The following is a 27,916-nucleotide window of genomic DNA, read 5'->3' as shown; positions in this document are numbered from 1 at the left end:
ATTCAAAGTCAGTAGTTAATAATATCAAATAAAGATTGTTCAACAAGATTTTGTTGTAAACTTTAATAAAGTTAATAAAATAAACAAAAAAAAATTAACTGTTTTTGGCTATACTTATATACTTCCTTACTCTTTGTTACATTCAACCATTGGATTGAATTTTTATATAAGGTTAATTATTAATTATTAAAATGGTTAAATAAAAAAATGACCCAAAGAAAAGTATTTATAAAAGTGAACATATGTGATTACTCTTTCCTTGAATTTGATGAACCTGGAGAAGCGACAAAAAATTCGCGGTCTCTTAGACTCTCGCTTATCTAGGATCGACTGTAATATAGGGTTAATTAACAAAAAAAAAACTAATAAGTTTTATTAATATATAATTAGTACCCCCTTTTGTGCATAAAATAATAATAAAATTGTAACAATATTAAAGTTTAACTTAATACCTATATTTATGGCACCAAACACTTAAGGCCTTAATCCAAATATAGAGTTCAACTCTAAAAAACATTCAAATTCCCAATAATATATATAATAAAATATTGCACATGAAATTTCACACAATTTGTTCGTCAATATTTATATAAAGTTAAACCCTGATAAGCGAGAACCTCTGATTAAAGTAAAACCTCTAGAAAAAAAAATTTTACGTTTCTTTTGACTCTCGCTTATCCAGGTTCGATTTTAATTCGCACATTTACATAAGAGAACCTTTAAAACAAAGTTAAATAACTATTTTTTTTCTATGCACTGTAATTAATAATTGATTTATGACAACAATTTCATAAAATGTACATTTGATATATACTTTTAGTATAACTATATACACAAAGTAAATATAACTATTAGAGCGCATACGAACGGGCGTTTTTTTAACGCCCGTGTTAAAACTCGTCGTTGGCGGCTATCAAGCGATGAACGATTTTAAATCACTCTTGTTTCCTTCGCCCAGCGCTCAAAATACAATACTACGTAAAATCGCGTTTTAAAAGCATTTCTGTATGCATATACATGGAAATGCATTTGTTATCTTTTTAGCGCGCGTTAAAAAACGCCCGTTTGAATGTCAGCTTAAGAAAGTCTTTAGCTACCATTGTGCGTATCAAATTACGAACGCACCAATTTCTAATATCACTGTAATAATATAGATAATATATAATTAAATTAAGTATTTTATTTCATTGAGCAATAATTAAGAAAGAAAAGGACATTTTTTATTACGGGTAAAATGTTAAATTCTTTTATCTACTAACATTAAGGCACTTACAGAAAGAGCGTTGGTGGCTCAGCACTTGACTTGCAATCCGCAGGCCCTGGGTTCGAATCCCGACGTTAACCAATGTATTTTTCGATGTACCACCACACTAAATGGAGGTCCGTGATCTCTGCCTACCTCTCTGGGTTACAGGCGTTAGATGTGTGTGTATTACGGCAGTATGGATGTTATGTTAATATATTATCACTTTGTAATATTTATTCTTTATCATTTGCCTTAAAAGGATTTGCTGCATCAAGTTCCTTGAAGACATAGATGATCTTCATGATGGTCAGCCAAAGGTCCTCGTCGTTGATGTCGTGGTGCAGCGTGAACCTGATAGTCTTTGAGTCAAAGCACACCGCCTTTACTATCACACCCTCGTCATTGGGGGTCTTGCAGTCACCCTAAAGGCGATAAATTATTACTTCTAGCAACTTTAATGAATTCAACTTTTGTTACTGCCTACAAAATTACAGTATTATATTTAATTCATTAAGATGAGATCTTCAAAAAAACTTTAATAGTACCCTGCATTTAATATGGCACGTCAGGAACAAGTATACTCTAGTATGGGATGTGCCAACTCAAAGCATGCTAATTTCTAGTGAAGGCAACGAGCATATTAATGGAGATAAAATCTGCCTTTTGCTAACTATAGATGTTGGCATGATCAAGTTTGGAAGTAGCACGAAATATACCACAGATATACAAAAATCACTTTATTTTATATTTAAAGTACTCTGTGGACTTACGTCAATTTTCACTTAAAAAATTTAAAATTATTTTCTTTAAATATAATTCACAAACTATTAAAAACAAAAAATTAAAAGTAATACATTTTATTTTTCTTTAGAAATCGCTTGAATGACGTTTAAAAAATTTGAAAGATGACAGTCCACTCGTTGACACTAGCGCCACCTACTTAGAGTTTTCAGTTTTTTTCCCATTTAAAATCTTACTTCTTACTAATATTATAAGTACAAATGTATGGATGGGTGGATGGATGTTTGTTTCAAGGTATCTTCAGAACGGCTCAACGGATCTTGGTGAAATTTGGCACAAATGTAGAAAATAGTCTGGAAGAACACATAGATTATTCATCAAGTTTTTTCTACCGCGCGGACGGAAACGCGGGCAACAGCTAGTATTTGAATAAGTGTGAAATTCAAGTCTAAATGTAAATTGAATATAAGAAATATAGACTTGTAGAAGCGTAGTACAAATACTGACCTGTGTTTCAGCGAGGCAGACCTGTGCGAGACGCTGCAGCACAATGTCAGCTGACAGCGGGCTGCGAGCTGCAAGTCGCACCAGCACAATGTTGGTGTGCAGACCTGCCACGTCCACGGAGAACGTCGGCAGGAACAGACCCTGGATGGCTGTGACCATAAACGTAGCCATCAAGTACACATTGTCTATGTATGAATATGAAAAGTGCATGCATCATATTTTTTTTAGTACTAACTTTTTATAAAGATGCCAAATAGCATTAAAAGTTCTAACGTATTAAATAGCGCCATCTGTTGGCTGTTTTTTTTAAATAAATATTTTATAATTAAATTCAAATAAACTATATTGTAATAATCTAACATTTTCTTATTTTAGAATACACTCGAAAATACTAGAAAAATAATTTAGCAAATAAAAAAATATGTGTGTAATGTGCTGTAGTGTGTACAGTCAGCTGCATAAATATGTATACATTTCATTACTAATATTACAAATGCAAATGTTTGGATGGATGGATGGATGGATGGATGGATGTTTGTTTGAAGCTATCTCCAGAACGGCTCAACGGATATAGAACATAATCTGGAAGAACGCATAGGCCACTTATTATTTTATATCTTAATTCCGCACGGACAAAGTCGCGGGCTACAGCTAGTGTGTACATACTATATTTATGAAGCTAACTGTACAGTGTTTATAGTGTTGTATATGAACACTAACTGGTGGCGAGGACGCGCGCTCGCTTGTGCGAGTAGTGCAGCTGGGGCGCCACCTCGTCCAGTGCTACTACTGCAGCAGCCGCCAGCACCCCCGCCTGCCGCATTCCCCCACCCAACATCTTGCGCACGCGCCGAGCCCTGATATCATTACCTAATTACCCCTTTGTTGCACAAGATATATACTTAAGTTTATAAACCCAAATATATTAGGTACTACTTTTATTTTAAGTCCCCACATCATTTAGTTTGAGGAGATATCAATTTCTCTGTTCCTTTATTCCAAATGACCCTTCATTCAGTGTTGTTTTTAAATAAATTCACAGATTTTATCTTGATAGATATTTGTTGCACATAAAATGCCAAATTATCAAATACTAAAGACCATTGACTTGAAAACAAATTTAGAAGTTGTCTTCAAGGGAAACATGAAGCAAAAATATTCTTGTAATATCTTTTTCTTTTTAAATCAGTCATCTCTTGACTTATATCTATTCACTATAATAAAAAAGAAATATATGTACATACTGTTCAATGAAATGATAAGAGCCAGCCAACGCTGACCCGACCGGTGCACTGAGGCCTTTACTGAAGCAAATGGAGATGGAGTGACAAGGGCGCACCAGACGCGCTGCTGGACATTCAGAGTACGCAGCCGCGTCTAACAGTCGCGCACCATCCATATGCAGAGCTAACCCATGATCTGTGCAGAAGTCTCCTAATTCATCCACCCATTCTTGCGGCAGCACCTTCCCACCGCACACATTGTGTGTGTTTTCAATTGCAATCATTGAACTAATTGGCTCATGTAAGTCACTGCCTCTTAAACGTCTCTTCAATTCAGAAATCTCGAAAGTCCCGTCTGGTTTATTCTGCAGTGTGCTCAGAAGTACACCGCCTAGATGTGATGCACCACCTGAAAACAGTAATGATTCAAATTTAATACAAATGCATAATTGTCTGGCCTATTTCGTTAGTTATTATTAATTCACCTTGCTCATACTTGTAGATGTGAGATAAATGACCAGCAAATGCCTCTGATCCTCTTTTATTGCAATGCACCATTACTAAAAACAAAAAATAAATTTGAGATGTCACTAACAGATTTATGTATTTTAACAGGATTATCTATTTAATTTAATACATTCGAGATTTTCAATTGAATCTGACTAATATTTTAAATGCGAATGTTTGGATGGGTGTTTGATTTGTTTGGATGAATCATGATGAAATTTGGCATAGATGTATTATTTCCACGCAGACGAAGTCGCGGGCAACAGCTAGTTAAATATAAATCGGTGTTTGTACTTTATTAATTATTTCTATTTTAAAATAAAAGTAATCCCTCTTTAAATAGCCAACATAACTTTTCTTCGTAGTTTTAACATAATTTACATAATTACATGACATAATTTTAGTCACCCGCACCTTTCTCAGGGCGGAAAAATAAAAGTTGTGTATAATATCAGCCCACAAGCATCAGCTACCTTCACATCTAAGTCCAGCTGTTCAGGAAATTACCACAAATCAATGTGATCTTGTGGATAGACAAATATAAATAAACAGTTTTTCTGTTTCAGCAATATAAATTCATTGTATGTACGAAACATGTTTTTTTTTTTTTTCAATATTACATATAGATGCTACAATTTCATTAGATGTATAAATGTATAGCTGTTGTCTTAAATTAACTTTTAAGACGGCTTTGCCTTAGAAATTTAATGTGATAAACTTTCACCTTTGGTCTGAAATAAACAGCGATAAATGGTTTCTTATCTCAAAGATAGAAGTGTATTATAACTTAAAGTGTTTTACACTGTAATTTATAGAAGGTTTTGAATAATGTTTTTGTATAATTCCCTCAATGATAACTCTCACATGAAATAAAAAAAAAATTGGCTACAAAAATGTAAATTTTTACTAATTAAACCAACATATTTTGCATAAATGAATAATTGTAATGTTTCGCTATCACACAAAATTGAGACTATTACTTTACGAACCTTTATTATGCTGATTTTACCTGCTATAAGATTGGCCATGGTACCAGATGGGACGAAGAGAGCTGCTTGTTTACCTAATAGCGTTGCTACTTTACTCTCTAAAGCATTCACAGTCGGATCCTCTCCGTAGACATCATCACCAAGAGCTGAATTAACCATTGCATGCTTCATAGCCTTCGTAGGTTTCGTCACTGTATCTGAACGAAGGTCTACTATGTACGTCGTGTTATTTGAATTAGACATTATTGGTATGCAGTATTATAAAAAAAATCTTCTTTTTTCTCTAATTTAATTGTGTAACGTGAAATCTGTCTAGGTATTTTCGAACTTCGAACCACACTGAAGTAAATAATAAAATAGTAAAATTATAGCCTATATAATTTTAAATAACATTTATAACTTAAAACAATGTCAATAAAAAAAAATAACAGCAATATTCTTTTATTATTATTTTTCTTTTGCTCTTAGATTTAGACGGCAAAACTGTATGTAAATTGCACAAAATATGACAATGATATTGACGTTCTACCTTTGTTACTGATGTAAACTTTTTACTTGAAACTATCAGCCATAAGCTAATGTCATTGTCTATCAGTTTTTGTTAGTGTCTTTGTCAATGTATGTAATGTAACCAAAAAATATAACTGTTAATTTTAGCTTATTAAATTGAAATAAGACAAAACCTTTAATGAATATAAGGTTCATTAAAGGTTTTGTCTTATTTCAATTTAATAAGCTAAAATTAACAGTTATATTTTTTGGTTACATTACATACATTGACAAAGACACTAACAAAAACTGATAGACAATGACATTAGCTTATGGCTGATAGTTTCAAGTAAAAAGTTTACATCATTCAAAAGAAAATCCTGCAATCAGACTATTTCTATGGCCTCTCTTAATCATACTTCACAAGTAGAAGGTCAAACTTTGCAAACTCTGAAAATCGGAAATCATACATATGATAACGTGAATCTCCTTATCGTGAAAAATCTTTGTGCTGACATAATTATCGGCCATGACGTCCTCGAAGAACATTCATCGCTAGAGTTCTCTTTCGGTGGGCCAAAACATCCACTTCAAGTATGTAACGTGGCTGAAGCATCAGTACCAGCTGTACCGCTTTTTGCGAATGTATCTCCCAACTGTAAACCTATTGCTATTAAATCTCGAAGGCACAGCAAAGAGGATAGTGAATTTATTACAGAGGAGATCAGAAATCTTATAGCAGAAGGGGTGATTGAAGAAAGTAAATCACCATGGAGGGCCCAAGTCCTAATAACAAAAAGCAAAACTCATAGAAAACGCCTTGTGATTGATTACTCTCAGACAATTAATCGTTTCACGGAACTCGACGCGTACCCTTTACCAAACATTGAGGACTTAGTTTCGAAAGTGGCAAAGAATACATTTTTCAGCCTAATAGACCTAAAAAGCGCGTACCATCAAGTACCTATACTACCCGAAGAAAGGAAATTTACCGCTTTTGAAGCGCTGGGAAATTTGTACCAATTCAGGCGTATTCCTTTTGGAGTAACAAATGGTGTTTCAAGCTTCCAACGAACAATCGATTGGATTATAAGAAAAGAGAAGCTTCAAAACACATATGCGTATCTTGATGATATAACTATTTGTGGCCGTACTCTTGAAGAACACGATCATAACTTAGAAAGTTTTGTGAATGCCGCAAAGAAATACGGTTTAACACTGAATATACAAAAATGTAAATTTTCTCAAGATTCAATAAATATTCTAGGCTATAATATTCAAAACCACATAATCAAACCTGACAGTGAGCGACTCAAGCCACTGATTAATTTGCCTCCACCAAGCGATTTACCGACCTTAAGAAGGACACTCGGTATGTTCGCACATTATTCTAAGTGGATTCCAAACTTTTCTGAACGGATCCACTCACTTGCTAATACGACAAATTTTCCGCTCACAAGCGAGCAAATTAAATGTTTCGAAGGCCTGAAAAATGATATCGCAAAGTCTTCTATCCATGCAATTAATGAAAAAATACCTTTTACAGTCGAAACTGACGCATCTGACCATTCTATTGCGGCAGTACTCACGCAAGATTGTAGACCTGTAGCTTTCTTCTCGAGGACTTTGACTCAAAGCGAACGAAACCATTCAGCTATAGAGAAAGAAGCCTACGCGATCGTTGAATCTTTGAAGAAATGGAGACATTTCCTTATTGGTAGACACTTTAAGTTGGTAACTGATCAACGCTCGGTTTCTTTTATGTTTAATATGAAACATTCAAGTAAGATAAAGAATGAAAAGATTCAAAGATGGCGACTGGAACTTGCTGCTTTCAAATACGATATTATATACAGACCGGGGAAAGAGAACTATGCTGCTGATGCACTATCCCGAATTTGTGCCACTGTAGAAACACGTACTGCAAAACTTTTCTCGCTGCATGAGGCTCTTTGTCATCCAGGAGTAACGAGAATGTTTCACTGGGTTCGCTCTAAAAACCTACCGTATTCCATTGAAGAAATCAGAACAATGACAAAATCTTGTCGAACCTGCTCTGAAGTAAAACCTAGATTCTTCCGAAATAACTTTGATGACCAGAGGAAACTTGTTAAAGCGACGGCTGCTTTTGAACGCCTTAGCATAGATTTTAAAGGACCAGTTCCAACAAACAATAATAACAAATTCATACTTACCGTAATTGACGAATTTTCACGATTCCCGTTTGCTTTCCCATGCTCAGATGTAAGCTCGAAAACAGTGATCAAACACCTTAACAACTTGTTCATGATATTCGGCATGCCTTCTTACGTACATTCAGATCGCGGAACTGCGTTTCTTTCTGCCGAAGTACAGGAATTTTTACATGTTCGAGGTATTGCCACTAGTAGAACTACAGCTTATAACCCTCAAGGTAACGGTCAAGTAGAAAAATTGAATTCTACACTTTGGAGAACGATTCTTTTGGCGCTGAAGACGAAGAATCTTTCGGTAGAAAATTGGGAGCAAGTATTACCACAAGCCTTACATTCAATTCGATCATTACTTTGTACAGCCATAAATTGCACTCCACATGAAAGAATGTTTAGACACCCACGAAGATCTACTAACGGCACTTCTGTTCCATCGTGGCTTACAAATTCTGGACAAGTCTTGATGAAGAAATTTAATCGTACAAATAAATATCAGCCATTAGTAGAAGAGGTTGAATTGATACACAGTAATCCTAATTTTTCATACATTCGGTTCCCAGATGGCCGAGAAACAACGGTGTCGAATCGTCATCTAGCACCATTGGGTTCAGAAGGGGTAGATCTGCGAATAGATAATGAACACACTACTGATTATCATAATGTCGCAGAACCACTTCCGGAAACAGAGGACCAGAACTTCGAGATTCCTTCATCTAATGAAACGGGACCTGTGGAACTTGATAATAGCAGAGAGCTAGAGACCGAGTTACCATCATCACCACCGTCGGAGCCAACACTTCGTAGATCTGACCGCGTCCGTAAAATACCAGAATTTTTAAAAGATTATGTTTTAAAATAGCGCGGGAGAATGATGTAAACTTTTTACTTGAAACTATCAGCCATAAGCTAATGTCATTGTCTATCAGTTTTTGTTAGTGTCTTTGTCAATGTATGTAATGTAACCAAAAAATATAACTGTTAATTTTAGCTTATTAAAACCTTATATTCATTAAAGGTTTTGTCTTATTTCAGTTACCAATAAAAACTAAGTGGAAACTGCGGGCCGAATTTATTTGAAATTTACAAAATATAATTATTAATTAAAACTAATCTAAAAACTAGTACTCAAGATATCTACCAGTTCATTTTTGCAAAATCAAATTTTTATTTTTTTGTGTTTTCACAAGAAACACAACAAAATAGTATAATTTACAACTCTGGCAATCTTTTCGTGACAGATTGTGAGTTCGTTCCCTATTACAAAAATTATGACAGATGAAAAAAAACCCAGCCGTAGCATTGGTGGAAAAGTTTCAATTGATTTTAAATAAATTGAAAGAGCCAATAAGAAAAGTTAAAATTCAACGGTCATCACAGAATTTCGTTGTAGAGGTCGTACTCTGCCGTCTGACACAAAAAAATGATTTTTGGTGCGTTTTGTGCGCTCGAATCGCCTTTTATTACTAGAAAAAGTGATTTTAGCTTATAAACTAGTAATTAAATGTGTTTTGTGTACGTTGTAAGTTAACATAATTGATCCTCATCGCATTCCGTCCAGGAAAACATCGAAAGTTTTGTAATATATTTGGCTAGACAACCTGAATTCGGGCGTCGACCGGTTCATCCCTCCTACCCGTAATAACCGTTGCGATTCTGTCAGTCGTGTCAGTCGCAATCGTAATTTTGTACGTGTCGTACCGCGTTTACGGCACAAGACGATCGTAAGGGTGTCTTAGAAAGCGAGTGTTGTGTGCAGTGTCGGTAGGGGCGTGCGTTTAATGTGGTATTCAGCGCCGGTTTTAGGTTATCGCAAGTCGTGTCGCGCGGCGTGATCAGGCGCGATGGTGGACATGGATAGAAACGATCCGGAGCTCCGGTACCTGTCGGTGGACCGGAACAGCTTCAATGATCCGGCCACGCAGGCGGAGTGGACCCAGAAACGTTTGGTGTGGGTGCCCCATGACACACAAGGGTTCGTTGCGGCTGGGATAAAGGGAGAGCGAGGAGATGAGGTCGAAGTGGAAATCGCGGAGTCGGGGAAGAGGATGCTGGTGCCGATAGACGACATCCAGAAAATGAACCCGCCAAAGTTCGACAAAGTGGAAGACATGGCAGAGCTGACCTGCCTCAACGAAGCTTCCGTGCTGCACAACATCAAGGACAGATACTATTCTGGCCTTATTTATGTGAGTACTCACACTCAATCACATTAGCTTTTTTAGGATAGTTGTTAAAATTACACAAGAGTTTAGTGCTCTGATCTGTTACTCTAATATATCTGGTTAACCTAAAGGTTGTTTTAGATTTGATCACTGCATATTTATAGATACAATATGTAGTTTACGATATCTTTTGAAAGGAAATATTTGAGTAATAAATTGCACAATCCCCTAATGATAGTTAGTCATGAGGACTGAGTGATAACCACTTAAGTAGAAGTACTTGAACATCATTAAAGTAGAAATAGGAACTACTTAATGATAATGTAGGCATGATAATATACTATTCTACATGTTTAACATTCCAGCAAGGTTAATGCACTTTGTGGAAGGTGCTGTAAGCATCTTAAATTCCTTTTTAAATTTACCTTTATAAACAGTGATTGTAGTCTGAGTACATTATCTTTGTAAAAAAGAGTTTCCTATTATTTGTAGCAACAATCTACTGTTTTGTAAAATTCCCTACTTTTTTGTATAAAAGAAATCATAGTCTTGCTCACGGTCAACTTAAAAAGAATGGTTCATTAGTCCTTGACATGTTTAATAAAATTTTTAGGTAACAGGATTATTGATAAAAGTTTGTTATTATCGAGGTCTCAAATCCACATGTTAGGTTATGAATTGGTGCATTTTTTTCTTATGATCTCTAAATATAAATAGAAGATTTATAACTCATTTAGATTAACCCAGACCACCGATACATCTTACTAATTTAAAAAATGTGAATGTTTAGATGGATGAATGTTTTTTTGAAGGTATCTCCGTACCGGTCCAATAGATTTTGATGAAATTTGGCACAGATGTAGAACATAGTCTGGAAGAACACATATGATACTTATTATTTTTTTTTTAATTTCGCATGGATGAAGTTGCGGCCGTCAGCTAGTATATTTAGCATAACTCTGTAAATGTCTTTGCAAAGAAAATACTGGTATGCTAAATGTACTATTTGATGTAGAAATATAAATAGTGACAAATATTATCATAATTATGACTCACAGTTATCTAACATTCTCTGCCATTTTTTATGATGTTTGTGTAGTCATAAAGTTAATATTGATAAAAGGTTTTTAAAGGGTGGCTTTATATTTATTTCTTGACTAGCTGTCGCCCGCAAATCTATATGTGCAGAATTAAAAAAAAAACTTATATGTAGCCTATGTGTTCTTCCAGGTTATGTTCTAAATCTGTGCCAAATTTCATCAAAATCCATTGAGCCGATATCAAGATACCTTCAAACAAACATCCACCCATCCATCTATCTAAACATTCGCATTTATAATATTAGTAAGATATAAATATGTACTAATTGTACTATTTATAATCTATGGACCAAGGTCTCTCATGCCTAATATATTCATAAAACACAAGAATTATGTATATTTTTTACTCTCTAACATCACTTTAATGCATTAAAATTGCTGTTGGATTAACTGTGCTTATAATTAAAAAGTTATTAAAAAAGTATCACCAATACTGATTGATTGGTTGCTAGTCATTTATTCTAAACAAAAATATAAAAGGATCTGTTATGAATTGCTATAGTCTGAAATCTATATATATAAAAGAAAGTCGTGTTAGTTACACTATTTATAACTCAAGAACGGCTGAATCGATTTGACTGAAAATTGGTGGGCAGGTAGCTTAGAACCAGGAAACGGACATAGGATAATTTTTACCCCGTTTTCTATTTTTTATTCCGCGCGGACGGAGTCGCGGGTAAAAGCTAGTAATTTATAAATCCTTTTTTACACATCTATAGGTTACTTCTAGACTTTATGTGATCTCCGAAAATAAAAATTAGATCATAAAATCCAAAATAACAAGTTTAATTAAGCTTTAACTTTAATTTTAAATATAAATTTGTCGATATTTCCTTTAATTGTTGTTTACATATTATTTTGTTGGAACTACGTTATCAGTTCTCTGAAAATATCATAAAGGAATAATAAATAAATTTATGTTTACAGAGATGATGTCATTCTGTAGAAAAGTATGTAACCTTGTTAAAGAGCAGTAGAACTTTATTTGCTGTAACACATGTTACTCAAGATTTATTAATAGCTTCAAAATCATTTGTTAAATTAACTATGTAGAGTGTGTATGTTGAAATGTTTGTATGATGGATGAATCTATTGTGTGACTTTTCAAGGACAGTTTTAATTTATCATGAATATCTCTTATATACAGTGTAAACTCTTTATAACGTTATCCTTTATAACAATAAACTCCCTGTAACGTTGAAGTGAGCCCAACTTGGTTGGTTTGCGTTAAAACCCACATATTAAAACACTCTATAACGATACGCCATTCTCTATTATGAAGAAATGTGTTCATATTTGTAGACAGTAAATATTATCGGTTTTATTGTTTATGTTATGTTATCTTGTTAATTTGATTGTTTTTTGTTCACTCCATATAACAATAACTCTCTATAACGACAAAAAATGTTCAGTCCCTTGAGTTTCGTTATAAAGAGTTTACACTGTATTTTATATATCTTAATATGTTCAATGCTTTCACTTTCATAAAAAAAAAACATTTTACCATGAAACACATAAATTTGTTAAAGCTTTTTAGGTGCTTAAAAACTCTGCAACAATATTCTGCTATGTTTGGAATGTTTCATACAACGACTAGGCAGTTTATTTTCAGTTATGTCTAAGTACCCTATACCAAGCCGGTGGCACGTTTCTCGTATGTTTTCCTCGTAGGTCACGACTACGTACCACCATAACCGCCGCGTTGACTCACGTATAACAATGGCGGTTACGATTCGGACTCTTTGTATGTTTGTACGTTTTTAATGTTGCTACATGTACATCCCGAATTAGTATTCACTGACGTAATGACACCATTTTTTGGTTGAATTGCTAATTAATGAATATCACAACTGTTGTTTTAAGGGTCCTTTATTGTACTGCTGTGATCCCACTCTGTGTGGTAAACACAAAATAGGTTTTCGTTTTTTAAACCGATCAATTGTATGAGATAAAACAGTTACTGTAAAATAATAAAATTGAAATCGCAGTTAGCCGCGACTTCGTCTGCGTGGAATTAAAAAAGAATTAGTAATCATTCTAGCCTATGTCACCTGGGCATGGTGTAACTTCGCAACAGTGAAAGAATTTTTCAAATCGACTCAGTAGATTCAGAGATATCCAAAACAAAAAACAAACAATTTTTTTTTTCTTTTTATAGTATTAGTGGAGATTATTAGTAATTAATTTATTTATTTATTTAAGCTTTATTATCCACTTAACAATAAAAATAAATATAAAACAGATTATGTAAAACTAGTTTGTGTGTTTTGTTATGTGGCCCCTTATTGGGTAAAAGCCTCCTCCATCCTCTTCCATCTTTCTCTGTCCTTGGCCAAATGCATCCAACTTGTTCCAGCAGTCATTATGATATCATCGGCCCATCTTTTCTTTTGTCTCCCCACACTTCGTTTTCCTTTTGGGCCCACCCATTTAGTAGTTCGGTAAGTCCATCTCTCATCTTTATATCGGGATAAGTGTCCTGCCCAGTTCCACTTCTGCTTCAAACTATAATTAAGGGCATCAGTCAATTTAGTTTTCTTGCGAATGGTTGTGTTCCTCGTTTTGTGTATTTTTCGAATTTTAAGTATACTTCGTTCCATTGCATGTTGACATGAAGTTATTTTATTCTTTACTTTTTCAGTGAAGGTCCACGTCTGGCTAGCGTAGGTTAGGCTCGGGAGGATACAAGAATCCATTATTGTCTTTTTTATATTTGTGCTGTAATTCCCTTTTAGGATTTCTTTTTGAGCCCAGTATTTCTTCCAAGCTATGCTTACTCGTCTTTCTATTTCGTTTTCGTTACTATTTGCCTCGAAGGACACCAGTTTACCTAGGTATACATACTCATCTGTATATTCTATTGGGTTTCCATCAACTTTGATTTCTTTCTTTAGACTGTTTGTTAATATTTTTGTTTTGGATGCGTTCATGTGCAACCCGACGTTTTTGCTTTCAGAGTTTAGTCTTCGAAGCATTGATTCTAAACCTGTCGTGGATTCACTAAAGAGAACGATATCATCTGCAAAACTAAGGTGTGTTAATTTGTTGTTTTGAATCCATATGCCTTCATTTTTCCAATCAATATTTTTGAAAACGTCCTCAAGTACAGCTATAAATAGCTTTGGGGACAACGGGTCTCCCTGCCGCACTCCTCTTCCAATAGTGAATTCCTCCCCTTGTTTTTCTAGTTTTACTGTACTTGTGCTCTTGGAATATATGTTTTTTATGATATTGACGTATGTTTTGTTTACGTTGTTGTTTCTTAAAGCAGTCCATATTGATGTGTGTAGTATACTGTCGAACGCTTTGGAGTAGTCCACGAAGGCTATGTAGAGTGGTTTATTGAATTCTTTGAATTTCTCTATAATTTGTTCAACAGTGTGAATATGGTCTATCGTTGAGTAGTGGGATCGGAAACCCGCTTGTTCTATTGGTTGGTTCCTGTCAATATTTGGTGCAATTCTTCTTAATATGATTGATGAAAAGAGTTTATAAATTGAGGATAGCAAGCTAATGGGCCGGTAGTTGCCGATGTCGAGCGGGTCCCCCTTTTTGTATAATAGTATTATGTTTGACTTACTCCATTGCGATGGCACTTGTTCGTTTTCCATTACTAAGTTGAAAAGTTGCGCTAAGTATGGAGTCAGAACTGGTGCCCCGATTTTTAACATTTCGTTTGTGATGTTATCCTCGCCTGGGCTCTTTTCGGGTTTTAGCCGGTTAATTTGGGCCCTGATTTCAGATTCTGTTATTGGGTCTATAAGTGTTTCATCTATATTTTCACCAGTTACATCATTAATATTTTCCTTATCATCTTGTGGTCCCTGACATAGTGGTTTAGCATAGAGTGAGGTATAAAAAGCCGTTGCACATTTGATAATACTTTCTCTATCTCGGTTTTCGCCTTTGTCACTGTTCAAACCTTGTATCCAGTTCTTATGCGTGGATAATTCTTTATATGCTCTTTTTGAGCTTCGGAATATAAACATATTTTTCTCTATTATTTTCCTTCTGTGGTTGGCATAATCTTGCTTGATTGATCTGTTTGTTAGTTTAAACAGTTTCTTTAGTTCCTCTCTCATTTCTTTAGACTTTTTCTTCGTGTGCATGAGTTCAGTTCTTCTACGGATTAGATTTTGTGTGTGTTCGCTAATGATTCTTTCTTTCTGTTTATTGTTTCCTTCCTTTTTCAGACTTTTTGTGATTGCTTCTTCCAGTTGGTCACTAAGGGATTGTACGATCTTAATTTTCTTTAATGGTTCTTGTAATTTTTGTAAGTTCTTTTTCAGGTTTTGTACGTAGTTGGTTTTGTCTTTACTGGACTTCAATTTGTTTGGTAGGTTTGTAAATGTTCTACGACTTAGTTTAGGTTTTTGATAGTTTAGGGTGCATCTTACGATTCTGTGGTCAGACGGGAAGTTTAATTTATTTAGAACTTCTACATTTGTTATGGACTTTGGGTTGGGGCTCAATATAAAGTCAATTTCGTTTTTTGTTTGATGGTCTGGTGATATCCATGTCCACTTTCTGGAGCGTTTCTTCTTAAAGTATGTGTTCATAACTGCCAGCTTGTTCTCCTGCGCATATTGTACAAGGCGTTCACCCCTGGCGTTTCGTATGCCATAGCCATATTTTCCCATTACAAGATTTTCATGTGGTTTTGGTTGTCCAATTTTGGCATTGAAATCGCCTATAATTAGTCTGTTTCTATCAGCGAGTTCTTGTGCTCTTGATAAGTCATTATAGAATTTTGTGATTTCTTCCTCGCTTGAACTTTCAGTGGGAGAGTATACTTGAATCAGCGATAGTGGTCCCTGTTTAAAGTTCAGTTTTAGGAGAGCCACTCTTTCTGAAATTCCTAAAAAGCTTGATATATTTCTCGTTAGTGATTTCTTTATTAAAAAGCCTACTCCATGAAGTCCCCGTGTCTCTCCTATATAACAAAATATATATTCTTTGTGTTCTTCGATGGAATAACCCATTTTTTTCACCTCTGCTAGCCCTATTATATCCCAGTTTATTTTATTTATGGCATAATTTAGTTCTAAAATTCTTTCTTTACTTGATAAGGATCTCACATTGAATGTGCATATTTTAAGGCCTTGTTTACTTTTGTTTGTGTAATATTTCTTATTTCCATTGATATTTGTATTATATTGTTTGTTTATACTTGATGGAGGGTAGTGGTCTCTTTGCCCCGCGGTGACCAGCCGGCTTGGGGTGATATTTTCAGAAGTTGGTTTGAATAATGTTATGATTTTTGTTATAGTTTTGTTCCGGGTGCCGGTAGTCGTTGCTAGTTTTTTGAGGTTCCAGGTTGTGATGCTGTTCTAGTTCGTTCGACGTAGTTGAGAATATTCGGTTTAATAACATCTTTTGGTGTATTCTTAGAAAATGACGGTGTTGAGGTTTCTTTCGCATTTATTTTCTTTTGGTTTGTGGAGTTGGGTGAACCTGAGTCTTCTCTCTTCCTTTTATCTCTAGTTTTGTCAGTTGATCTCTTCACTATAAGTTTGTCATATTTCAGGTAAGCGATATTTCCTTTCTTCCTTTCCTCTTCTAGTCTAGGTTGTAGCTGCTTCCTCTTTTCGAGTACTTCTTTAGAGAAATCTTCTTTCACATTCACACCAGGTGGGAGATTGCCTTTATTTTTTAGTATTATATGCTTTTTCCATAGTGTAGCTATAGTGACCACAAGGGGGCGATTTTTATCTTTGTTTTTGCCTATTCTATATAAGTTTTTAATTTCGTGACAGTCGATGTGTGTTCCTGTTTCTATTATTATGTCTTTTATGTAGTCTACCATCTCTGCTTCTGGTTTACTAGGCTCCTCAATTCCAAAAAATACCAGGTTGTATCTCCTTTTTTCCAATTCCATTATGTTGATTTTATGCTCCAATGTAGAAATTTTTGTTTTTAGCTTTGTGTTCTCCTCCGTTATTGCTTTTAAACGCTCATCTATAGCCTCCATTACGTTTTTTGTAACTGATGTTGTTATAGTTCTAGTTTGTTGGTTTAGCTTTTCATCCAGTCTTGACAGCAGCAGCTCCATGTTATTGTCCATTTTTGGGGAAATGATTTTGTTATGGCAACACTACTTTGTTGGTAATTATTCACTTGAAGTTTGTTGTTTTGCTTGTCAGTGTCGGTTTGACATTTAAATTATACACTACTCAATGTCGAGTTGACATTGTTTTCGTAATATTGGTAGCACTGTTGTATAATTTTCAGGTTAGGTTAAGGTCGAATTTTAGTTGTAAGTTTTTTCGTTTAATATAATAGTTTTCACAGTGTATATTATCCGAAACTGTCCTTTGTTAACACAGCAAGTTGATTGTGCGCTGAGACGCCACAAATTAACACTGTTTGCACTGTTATTAATATTTATTCACGAAGACGCTGACGTACGTGTTCGTTGTAAGACTACCGGAAACGGAAGATTATTAGTAATAAATATGACTAATTCATTAATAGTTTATTTATATTTTTAATGATTCAAACGCATGATAAATAAAATAGCTGTGACAACCTATTTTCTAATTTATTGACTCATATATTTTTTCCATATCTATAAACATCTCTTATTACTTCAACCTGTTCATTATTTAGTATTTCCAACAGCTGATTTAAGTCTTTCTTCCTTTAAAAGTCAAATTGTCGCGGTTTATACACATATGTTGTGGTTAAAGTGTTCCAAATAACTGTAGAAAAAAATATAAATGTCTTGTATATCTGAAGGTGGTATTCCTCTCCTCTTCACTCTTAATTCTTCTTTATGACATTGAGGAATAAGATTCATAGTTGTTGGTATGCTCTACATCTTGCTGGTTTAATCATCTATGCAGAAGTACTGGCTATGTTTAAGTTGTTGGGATTGTTCACTTGATCTTCGACATATATAAATGATTTTGTTCACGGTGTTTATAGTAAACAATACGTTAGGGCGGTTTGGCAACGGCGCGGTTTTCGAGTGGCACGCCATAGCTGGCGAAGCGGCAACGTTGCGATCGCCCAAAATCATGATCATACACACGAGAGACAGAGACGAATATAAAATATGAATCAAAAAACCATAATGAATGTGTTGATAAATTATTTTTTGTTTCTTTCTTCGCCTGGGATTTCTGAATGTCTAAAAGTGCAAAGCATCTTCTTGAAATGTTTTTTTTTTATGATAAGAGAAAAGGACAACCCAGCACTGGGAATACCGAGGTGATCAATGATGCGTGTGGACACCTGATGTTGCAGATATCTGGATGTTGAGATCTCTACCACTAGATCTAGAATCAGAACCACACATAAGAATATAAGAAATCACGTTATATTGCCTGCGTCTTTGAATACGTAAATAAATTCGTTTAGTCGCAACCAATTCTTTATTGTGGCTTCTGATGGCACTCCTCCAAGACACAAAGCTCCCCCAATCTAAGCTGCTATTTTGCTATGGAATGACTACCTAACACGATTTTAGAATGTTAGTTTATTTTTTCGTCTATTTTGTGTCATCGTTGTGTGTTTTAAAAAAAATTAAATTTGAATAAGTGTTTTATTGAGTGACCATTCGACCTCAGTGGCCTTGACATTGATTTTTAGTCTATTTCAGCTCCTCTATATGTCTTTCCGTTTCATTAGACGTTATACGAGATGGTGAGAGTTTGTTGCAAAAGCTATCATCACTTATGAAAACCTGTTACCATCGGAAATAGAAATATCTCTATGCATTATCATTATCAGCTGATTGCGAGAGATGTTGCATCTCATTGGTGTCTGTTTTGAAATTCATTTGTCAGTGAGTGAATGATCTGTCATTTCTGTATATATTGTAGGATGTGTGCTCTTAGCTATAGATTAGTTATTAGATCACATGTACTGCTAAATACTTTTTCACTTGTCTACAAAATAGTATCAATAATTTATTATTATCCATTTTCATACATTAAAATAAAACCATTGATCGCGGCGATGAATTTATCTAATACGGTCGCGAGAAATAATTGTATACAGTGCGTGGCGCAGATTTGAAGGAAGAAATCAACATAGATACAAATTAAATAGTTCTGTTTTACTTGATGAGTATTATTCTCTGAAGATAGGTCTTTTTTCGTAGACATGTGTATATATTGCTTTATACAATCGTGATTATTACTACATTGGTTTGATCATCGTCCTAATGTAAGGGAAGATATTTTTTTATAAATTTCGACCAAGATAATTTTTAAACTATGTACTTGTTTATAGTAAGTACTGAATGAGCTTGATTATTCCAAGAACCAAGGGGGGATGCTTTGTATAGTGTGATAATTGGTGCAAAAGTTAGTTGGATTTTTACGGTTTAAGTCAAACGCGCTTGGTCAAAGCGTGTTCGAGATGAATGTCAAGGTGAGGCGCGCCGTCGGCCGAATCGGCCGCGTCGGTCGACGACCCCGGGCGGGCGCAAAGGCGAGAGCGGGGTGCGGCGAGGGGCGAGGGCGGCCCACGCGAATACACGCGCTGCGCTCAACCTCCAGCGACGCGCTGCCGCCCTGGTACTTGCGGTGAACTTTGCCGATACCATGTGTCGCCAGTCCCGACTACTTGGCAAAAGAACGTTCGTTTTCTTTCTTTGTCCAAAAATCGTATCTCAAAAAAAATTACTACAAATCGAAAAAAGTTGAATTCATATCAAAATTACGATTTGCAGATTACAGTACCAGTAAAATTGGTATCATCTGGTATACCCGAATCATTTTCAGAATTGTTATTTGTTCGCACTGTTAAGGGAATGTGATGTTTCTAATCGTTTTTTATTGAAGCATCACGCCTAGCTTTTTGTAATGTTTTCCGCATGAAATGGAATGATAATATATATTTACATTTACATCTTGGGAAATATTTCAAATATATGCTACTAATCGAAGTTTCCTGTGCATAATATTCCATGCGCTGTTTATTTATTCACCAATACAAACGTACGTAAATATTAAGTTGGCGAGTTATCGTCTTTAAACTTGATTTACGATACGCCGTCATGTATCGGGCGGATACGTGTAATTTTAACCTTACCCTCGCCGAGACGTTGGCGTAAACATCACCGCTCTTATTCTCATCATCAATCTGCCTCTGAAACTAGGAAACTTACTCTACGATTGTTGACTGTCTCATGTTTCCTGGTTATTTCTCCACAAATAAACTAATATAGAAGAATGAAAGATTTGTACTTTGAAAAATAAAAGATGTGTACTTCTGTATGTAACAAATAGAGTCAAAAACTACTGTACCTATTTTAAAAATTCTTACACTATTAGAGTGCTACATTATCCATGAGTAACATAGGGTATATATTTTTTTGCTATAAACTGTTTTTTAAGAAATAAAATGATGGATTTATTTTTGACCGTGAGACACCGGAACAGGTCAATAGTCTTAGATATTATTAGTAGCCTTAAGAACAAAATAAATGTAAAGACACGTCTTTGTCTTGAAAGTTCTTTGGTATCGAGTTTTTATCATTCGTTACCTTTTTATATGTCCCATTGATTGCATTACATTCTTACGTCATCTGATAACAACGATAAAGAGTGCAGTTGATAACGTAGACAAGAAAATGCTCAAGGTAATATTTTATGGAAATTTGGTATTAAACTAAATTAGTCGTTCATATGTAATCCTTAGTTTTGATTTAACCTAAAATCTTTGTCAGTTGTCTATGTCTGAGATAGTAATTTGGCACTGAGTGTGTACTAGGTCTTCAGAACGTAACATAGAGACTTAAGACTTCCTCATAATTCAGTTCCTAATGTAATTTTGTAATAACGACTGTAGTGGTACTGTGTTTAAAACACAGCCATAATTAAGTACCGCAACTTTCATAGGATTCTAGGCGTTTTGGCTACTACATAAGCGTGAATGTTGCATGCAAAGTGGATATTGAGGCTGTATTGCCTCTCGACGAGAACCGCACCCCATGCAGACGGCGAGCCCTCATGGGGGGGGGGAGGTGGTGGCAGACGGGGCGGGGGAGGGGGCACAGGTCAAATGAAAGTTTCAGACGAAGCAGATAGATTGTTAGTAGAAGCGGATATATTCGATATACGCCGGTAATTGTGCAGACATCCTGCAAGGAATGCCTCGAAGGCAATTGGAATTTCAATTTGTTTATTTGGAAGAAGTTTTCGATGTTTAAAGTAGTCGTAAAGTTCGTCTACAAACTTCATTCGTATTGTTGATATTCTATCAAAGTTTTTACGTTCTATAGGAACATTTCCACTCGTACGCAGCCTTTTTTATTGGAGATCACTATTAGAGAAATAGGTTCCGAAATTACTCAACCGTTTTGAAAAAAAAAATCATTGTTTGGAAGGTACACTATCCCCGAGTGACGTAGGCTGTCATTTTTACAAGATTTTTTTTTAATTCCGCGCGGACGGAGTCACTGGCAACTGCTATCTGCTATAAAAAGTTATATATGCAAACAAACATTCGTAGATTTGTGCGATAATATTTAAATTGTCATTGTAAAAAAAATATCCAAAAAAAGTTTTACAAAGCAATGTAAAAACCATGGTTGTTTTTAAATTTGTCATTATGTGTATAGAATGCTTTATGACTATGAATGGTTGGAAAAAAAAAGAAAAAACTAGTGGTGTTTTATTGCGAGTGTTTTAAATTGAAAAACTAGTGTTGGGACAGCGAGTCGAACATATCGATGTTATATTTCCATAAATTTATCATGACCAAAACAATTGATAAGTAATCTGAATGGCAGCTGATTCGTTCAGAAATAACTACACCGTTATCGATAAGTACTTACTGTATAAAATATTGTACAATATGACATATATATACCTATCCACAATACATTAAAATCTTAACATGTTGCTAGATTTAGAAAAAAAAAATGCACCGCCTTTTGTATTTCAGATGTTATAATTTCTCAGCAAACAGCTTGCTCTAGTTTTAACAAATAATTATTTTTAAAAGCCTACTGCGGTTTATCGTCCGGGTTCTGTGGTCGCTAGTAGAGGGCGGGGGGATTTCTGCCTTGCATTTTGCGCATCATTACACGAACACTACTTATTTTGTTGCAAAGAATATGATGAATTGAAAGTCTACTTTATTTTTTAATAATTTCATTATTCCTATTTTTACCGATGTTTTTTTTTTGAGGATTGCTGTAAAGATAGAGGAAGAGTAAAAAAAGTGTGGATGGATTTTGTGAAAGAGAATATGCTTAAGTGAATTTAAATATGACGGCTGAAAGAGATGAATGGAAGTGAACGTACTGCGTCGACACACCAGACTAGTTGACACAACGGAGTTTTTTGCCACTGAGCCGATTGATTCTATGAATTCTATCTGCCCAATGGAATAAACCCACCCTCTGTAGGAAAAATGTAGGAAAATCATGATTTAATACGCATAAAAATTAGTTTTATTATCCGTAGTAAAAAAAGCTATGAAAAGTTGTTTATCGTATTATGTCATGAGGTTGAATTTGCGTTGTTGACGCGTTTTGGGATGTTTGCGTTGGCAAGCTTTCGACTTCGACTAATGGATATTTGAATCGTCCCGAGCTAACATTTGCTCTTGTATAGTTAATGTAATTTGCCTTGGAAATTCCTCTTTAAATTATTTGTACGTGTTTTTTTATTATACTAAGAAGGATATTCCTCAATTAGATTACTTACGTACGGTTGTGTATTAATTGGTTGTTGAGAACTTTACTTAAGAAAGGCTGTCTTTGTGTAGTAACGTAGTTTGTCAGATATTTTGTATTTTATTATGCATGTCATCGGCCATCTCCGATAACAGTTTCCGTCATCTGGTACAAAAAAGATAAAGAATTACTCCTCGTTATATCCGGTTCTATTTTATTAAAACTCTTTTATTTAGTAATACAAACTGTTTAATAACGAATGTTTTTCTATCTTTGAGTTTATAGAAATACGTCCGTCAGTCCGCAATGCAGATACTGTGCAGTTGTTACAGATGCTGACTTCCAAAACTGCGATCATTTGCAAATAAGATATCAGTTCGCGAGGAAAAGAGTATCTGTCCAATTGAATTCAAATTTGTTACCGCCTTTGTTTTAGTCTGTTTTGTTTGTCTCTTGTACATGATCTCCTGGTACTTTTTAACTCCGTATGGCAGTGTCCTATTGTGGTTTTGGGGATATGACTGTTTTAGTAAAACACCAGTTACGAAGCGTAATTAAGTTATTTGTTTGCTAATTCTTCGTTCTAGTTAATTGCTAATGAATGAATAGCGAAACTGTGTGTGTAGTATAACGTGTCTGTCGGTTGCGGGAATAGAGCTGCGTTTATTTAGAGTTGAGGCGATGATGTAATGCTCCGTATCTTACCTTTACATGGCGCCTCTACCAATATACCTTATCTAGTCATATTAAAAAATATATTTCTTAACCCGGCTTCAGTAGGCGAAGGTATAAGTTTTAATGTAAAGTGTATAATGCAAAATATTGTTTCAAGCTATCGAAGAATTTCGTGTAAATACGTGATGTCAACAATAATACCCAATTTGATTAAAATATAATGTTGAGAAAACCCGAAGAATATGATATTTCTGATTTGAGAGGGTTTTTGTGGGCGATATAAGAAAAGTGATAGCAAATAGAATTGCTGGAACTGTTCAATTAACTTGAGGAAAATCGTTCAATATTAACTCTACGATTTCTTGACACATTGCACTGCGTCTTGATGAGAAACAACAGGCTTTAAACTTTAAAAGTAACGTGTCGAAAAGCTTTTAACGGTCATGAAGTCAAAAGAGTTCTTGGTTCGGAGGTTGTCGTAAGCGGGTCGTTTAACAAAAAGTCCGAGAGCTGCAACATTCGCTCACTTGTACAACTCCTTATCTGGCATATCGGCGCGATCTGTGTCGCCATCGGGTCGCAGTCGCTGCTGATTACTATAGCCCGTAATCGACGTGATTTCACCAATATTGCCTTTCAACGTCAATCTTGTGATCATTTGTATGCTGAATCGATTTTGACAATGAGGTCTCATTCGATTTATAATTTTCGGGCTACAGTCATTTGTCTTTGTTTTTCTTTTTTTTTAATTAACTACCAGTTATGTTTCAAAGTTTATGAAATGGTTGCTCTATGTTATAGAACCAAAAGCATTAATGCAAATTCCTAAACTTTATTTCCAATTGTGCTTTGTTACAAAAGGTTTTTTAAAGTTGTGAGTAAGTCTGTATGCATGTCCGCAGAGGTATCGGGGTCGTTAAACGTAAATTAGTAATTTAGTGAGAACTGTTAACCGATACTGGGTATTAATAAACCGTTCGGGTCAGCCGTAATTCAATTTCCACGCGTTCGCAAATTGTGTTGCGCGGTGTCGTCGACCTGCACATATATTAAGAATGTTTTTCCATAATGCAAACGATGCATCGACGCGGGGGGCTCGCGTCACAATGCAACGGCGCCTTATCGCCGATTTTAGTCCTTATAAGTACAGGAGAAAGGGTCATTGTCCTATGTAGATATTGTATATTTTCGTCACCGTGCACAATATTTTAGCACCTACCCCACATGTGAGAAGGGTCAATATCCCGCGAGTTTGCAGTTGCATTGGGAGTTTCAAATGTACTGGCATAATCAGCACTCTGTGTCCGGCGATATTTTTCATACTTAATTAAACGTCTCATCGCCTTGTTACGTGAGACAAGAAGTTCTTCATGAACTGTTTAATAGTATTCATTGGCGCTCATTAAATATAGCGTAACGTCAAAGGTTAACTAACAGTCTCCTTTTCTTTGTTGCCAGTAATTTCGTTAAAGGAGTTCACATTACAACTGTCAAAACTTCCAATCGAAGTTTGTAATTAGAAATGTTTCACAAAATCTCACGGTTATTCTAAAGGGCATGTTATTTAGGTTATAAAACGTATCACGCTAAGCGACCTCGATGTAAGTATGCGAAAAATGTCCGTCTATCTAATACAGAGAAACACATTCTTAACACAATCAACATTTAAACATAATGTTTGATTTTAAATATTACTTCTATATGTTGTATATTACATATATGTAACACGATAGCTGTTTTCGAAAGTCGATAATAATAGCATTGACCTGGTCGTGCCGCCATTAATCATTCTGCAGAATAAAAAAAAAACATACCAGCCCTCTCGTGCGTGTGACAGCTGTTAAGACGTGGCCCGTTATTCGGAACGCAGCCCAAAAATGGGCGCATTCACACAGCACCGAAAGCATTGTCCTTCGTCACGTCGGTCTAAGTACGGCCACATCTATATTGAGTGGCCAGGCTATATAAGGCCAGTTTCTAGCTCCGCCATATGCGCGTGCGCAGATGTTGCATCAATTAACTCTATACGTCTGTACTTCGCAATCCATATCTGACATTTTTCACCAATCAGATTGTTTATTGCTCTCTGCGGGAACCGTTGACGGCCTCATATTTGGTTAAAAACATAAAGCGATTGATTGGCAGATTTTGCAATATAGCTAGGGTTTAACAATTTTTAGGTTTTCTATGATGACGGTTGTAATGGATGGATTTAACGAGACACACACGAAGTTTTTGGAAAAAAATATTTTGCACTTGACCGCATTACTAAGTTTCAAAGTTAGCAATTAAAATGGAATTCGTATCAATTAGTCCCAACAAGTTGTTTCATAATACGTGCAATGTGAATAATTATGTCACATTACTCAACAGAATCGCATTTTTTTGAAATCGATAAAACCTTAAGCTTGTACAATAAATTAAGGGTTGCCACAAGTTTGTTTTACACAAAACTCTTGAAAAGTTTTCATGTCGTTTGACTTAAATGTGTAAATCAGAAGGTAAAGAGAATCCAAGTAGAATTGCGAAGATAGGATATGTAATTGTAAAATAAAACCTACTATTGGATCTAAGATTTAAAACAGGAATTCAGGAACACCCAACAAAACTCGAATTAAACATTGGTACTGTATTTTGTCAATTGTTGTGAAAATTGAATTTAAATTAACAAATATGTGAGGTCACTGGCCATACAAATCCTCGTTTGTTTCTTTAACTAAAATTTATGACAAAAAAAAGTACTCATGATCGTAACTCAGGTTAACCTGCAATTACTGATTGAACACGCTCCGGACACACTCTGGCAAAAAATATAAAAATATTATCCTTTTGCAATATGGCATTTATTATACTGCAAATACTTAAGGTTCTGCAAATCGCAGGCTTGCATAACCCTGCGCTGTATATGGCAGGGGCCGGTTTGGACCTTCATAAAGTGGGTCGGCCATATGGCCTGCCCTGTACGTAGGACTCCGCGTTACGCGAAAGATGTAACGGTAGATGTGGGTTCGATTCCGGCTTGCATTTTTGTTATCATATCCATAAGGTGTTGCAATTCACAGTTCGTGGGAAATGTGTTTAGTATGTGCTTTTTGTTGTGTCTGCCTTTTACACTATATACTTCACCTATGTATAGGTACATTACGTCGCCTTCTCATCTTTTCGTTAAACTATAAAAGTGATATTTCTTAAATTAAGTTTTTACATGTCTTAAATGTTTATTTCTCGAATTTAGGTTGACACCTCATTGTCGACCTACCAATTTACCTTGTAACAAAAGTTTATCGTTTAAGACATTAAATATAAATTGTACTCTTACAATAGCTGGCGCCAGCGAGTGGCGCCGAGTGACGTCGCTAGTCTGTAGCCTGCAAAGGTTTTACCTTATTCGTTTGTAATTTTCGCACCGGCCCTGGCCGACATACACTTAATCTTAACGCGTGAAGTCATGTACGATTTTGAGCTAATGAATTTTTGAAATTTTAGGTTATATTTTATATTGATACTAGCTCTAGCCCGCAACTTCGTCCGCGCGCAATAAAAAAAAACTTAATTAGGAGCCTATGTGTTCTTCCAGACTATGTTCTACATCTATGTCAAATTTCATCAAGATCCGTTGAGCCGTTCTATTGATACCTTTAAACCCACATCTATCCAAACATTCGTATTTATAATATTAGTATATTACGCACGAAGTAAAGATGCAGGATCTCTATGGGCTAGAAAACAGCTGATGTTTACTTTTGAGTTGGTAACACTTATTTTAGTTTCCAAATTAAAAAAAAACTACCGAATGTATTTTGTTACAAACGCTTTATGATACTTGCATGTTCCGTCTTCGGATAACAATACTTGACAACGTTTCTCTTCAAATATTAAAACTTAATGTAATATTGCAGGCAATAAAACCAACAAATATTTCGTTATTTAATTTCCGGAGTGAGGGAAATAGTGCTTCAATAAAAACAAATATAACCGGTACATAACAGTATAAGAAATATGAAGCTTGCATAATTATGGGAAGAATTTGAAATATAAAAAAGAAACAAAAGAATGTTGGATCACACGACAAAGGAAAGAGGTTTATTGAGGTTTGTGCTACTGTGTGGATGTTACGCATGCCCGCGAAATACTCAGACATCGCCAAGTGGCACAATCAAAAGTAAAATATTTATTATTTACCTTAATAAACCCTTATTTATAATGCTGATATTCTAACCACTGAGCCATAGTATTAATACTCTTACATAAAATCGTATGAGTGTATTGTGCGGTGCGCGCGCTGTCAATGGGTTTTTTTCTCCGATTTTGTAGTGCATTACAAAAGGCAAGTACAGCCGCCATTCTGTGGAGCCACTTCATCATAAGCTGAGAGGCTGATTGTTCTTACGTCAAGACCCTCAAAGAACAATTGCTTTAGTTATTGTAATGATTTTAGAGTAATGTGGAT

General features: G+C 35.2%; 2 protein-coding genes across 2 annotated transcripts in view; one reads left to right on the top strand and one right to left on the bottom strand.

Moving 5' to 3' along the window:
* Positions 1–1,387: 1,387 nt before the first annotated feature.
* On the bottom strand, positions 1,388–5,599 carry LOC106718253 (probable low-specificity L-threonine aldolase 2). Its single transcript, XM_045679546.1, has 6 exons — positions 5,234–5,599; positions 4,203–4,277; positions 3,739–4,126; positions 3,215–3,351; positions 2,495–2,643; positions 1,388–1,668 (listed from the first exon to the last, which is right to left on the bottom strand). The coding sequence occupies exons 1-6, from the start codon at positions 5,454–5,456 to the stop codon at positions 1,480–1,482; spliced, it is 1,161 nt and encodes a 386-aa protein (XP_045535502.1). The 5' UTR covers positions 5,457–5,599; the 3' UTR covers positions 1,388–1,479.
* Positions 5,600–9,297: 3,698 nt separating this feature from the next.
* Positions 9,298–27,916, top strand: part of LOC106718258 (myosin heavy chain, non-muscle) — a 61,884-nt gene continuing 43,265 nt past the window's right edge. Inside the window, exon 1 of the mRNA XM_045679545.1 lies at positions 9,298–10,080. Within this exon, the coding sequence (XP_045535501.1) occupies positions 9,736–10,080 (345 nt within the window). The 5' untranslated portion in view covers positions 9,298–9,735. The remainder of the gene's footprint in view (positions 10,081–27,916) is intronic.

The sequence above is a fragment of the Papilio machaon genome, chromosome 10, assembly GCF_912999745.1.
Source record: "Papilio machaon chromosome 10, ilPapMach1.1, whole genome shotgun sequence".
Classification (NCBI taxonomy): Eukaryota; Metazoa; Arthropoda; class Insecta; order Lepidoptera; family Papilionidae; genus Papilio; species Papilio machaon.
This window is presented reverse-complemented; position numbering and strand designations above follow the sequence as displayed.

Bases quoted from the DNA above. Each gene is read 5' to 3' on its own strand.
- LOC106718253 (XM_045679546.1), bottom strand. From the start codon at position 5,456: ATGTCTAATTCAAATAACACGACGTACATAGTAGACCTTCGTTCAGAT. The intron at 4,127-4,202 runs GTGAATTAATAA...TACTGTTTTCAG, and splicing joins CATCTACAAGTATGAGCAAG to GTGGTGCATCACATCTAGGC. The intron at 1,669-2,494 runs GTCAGTATTTGT...TATCGCCTTTAG, and splicing joins TCTGCCTCGCTGAAACACAG to GGTGACTGCAAGACCCCCAA.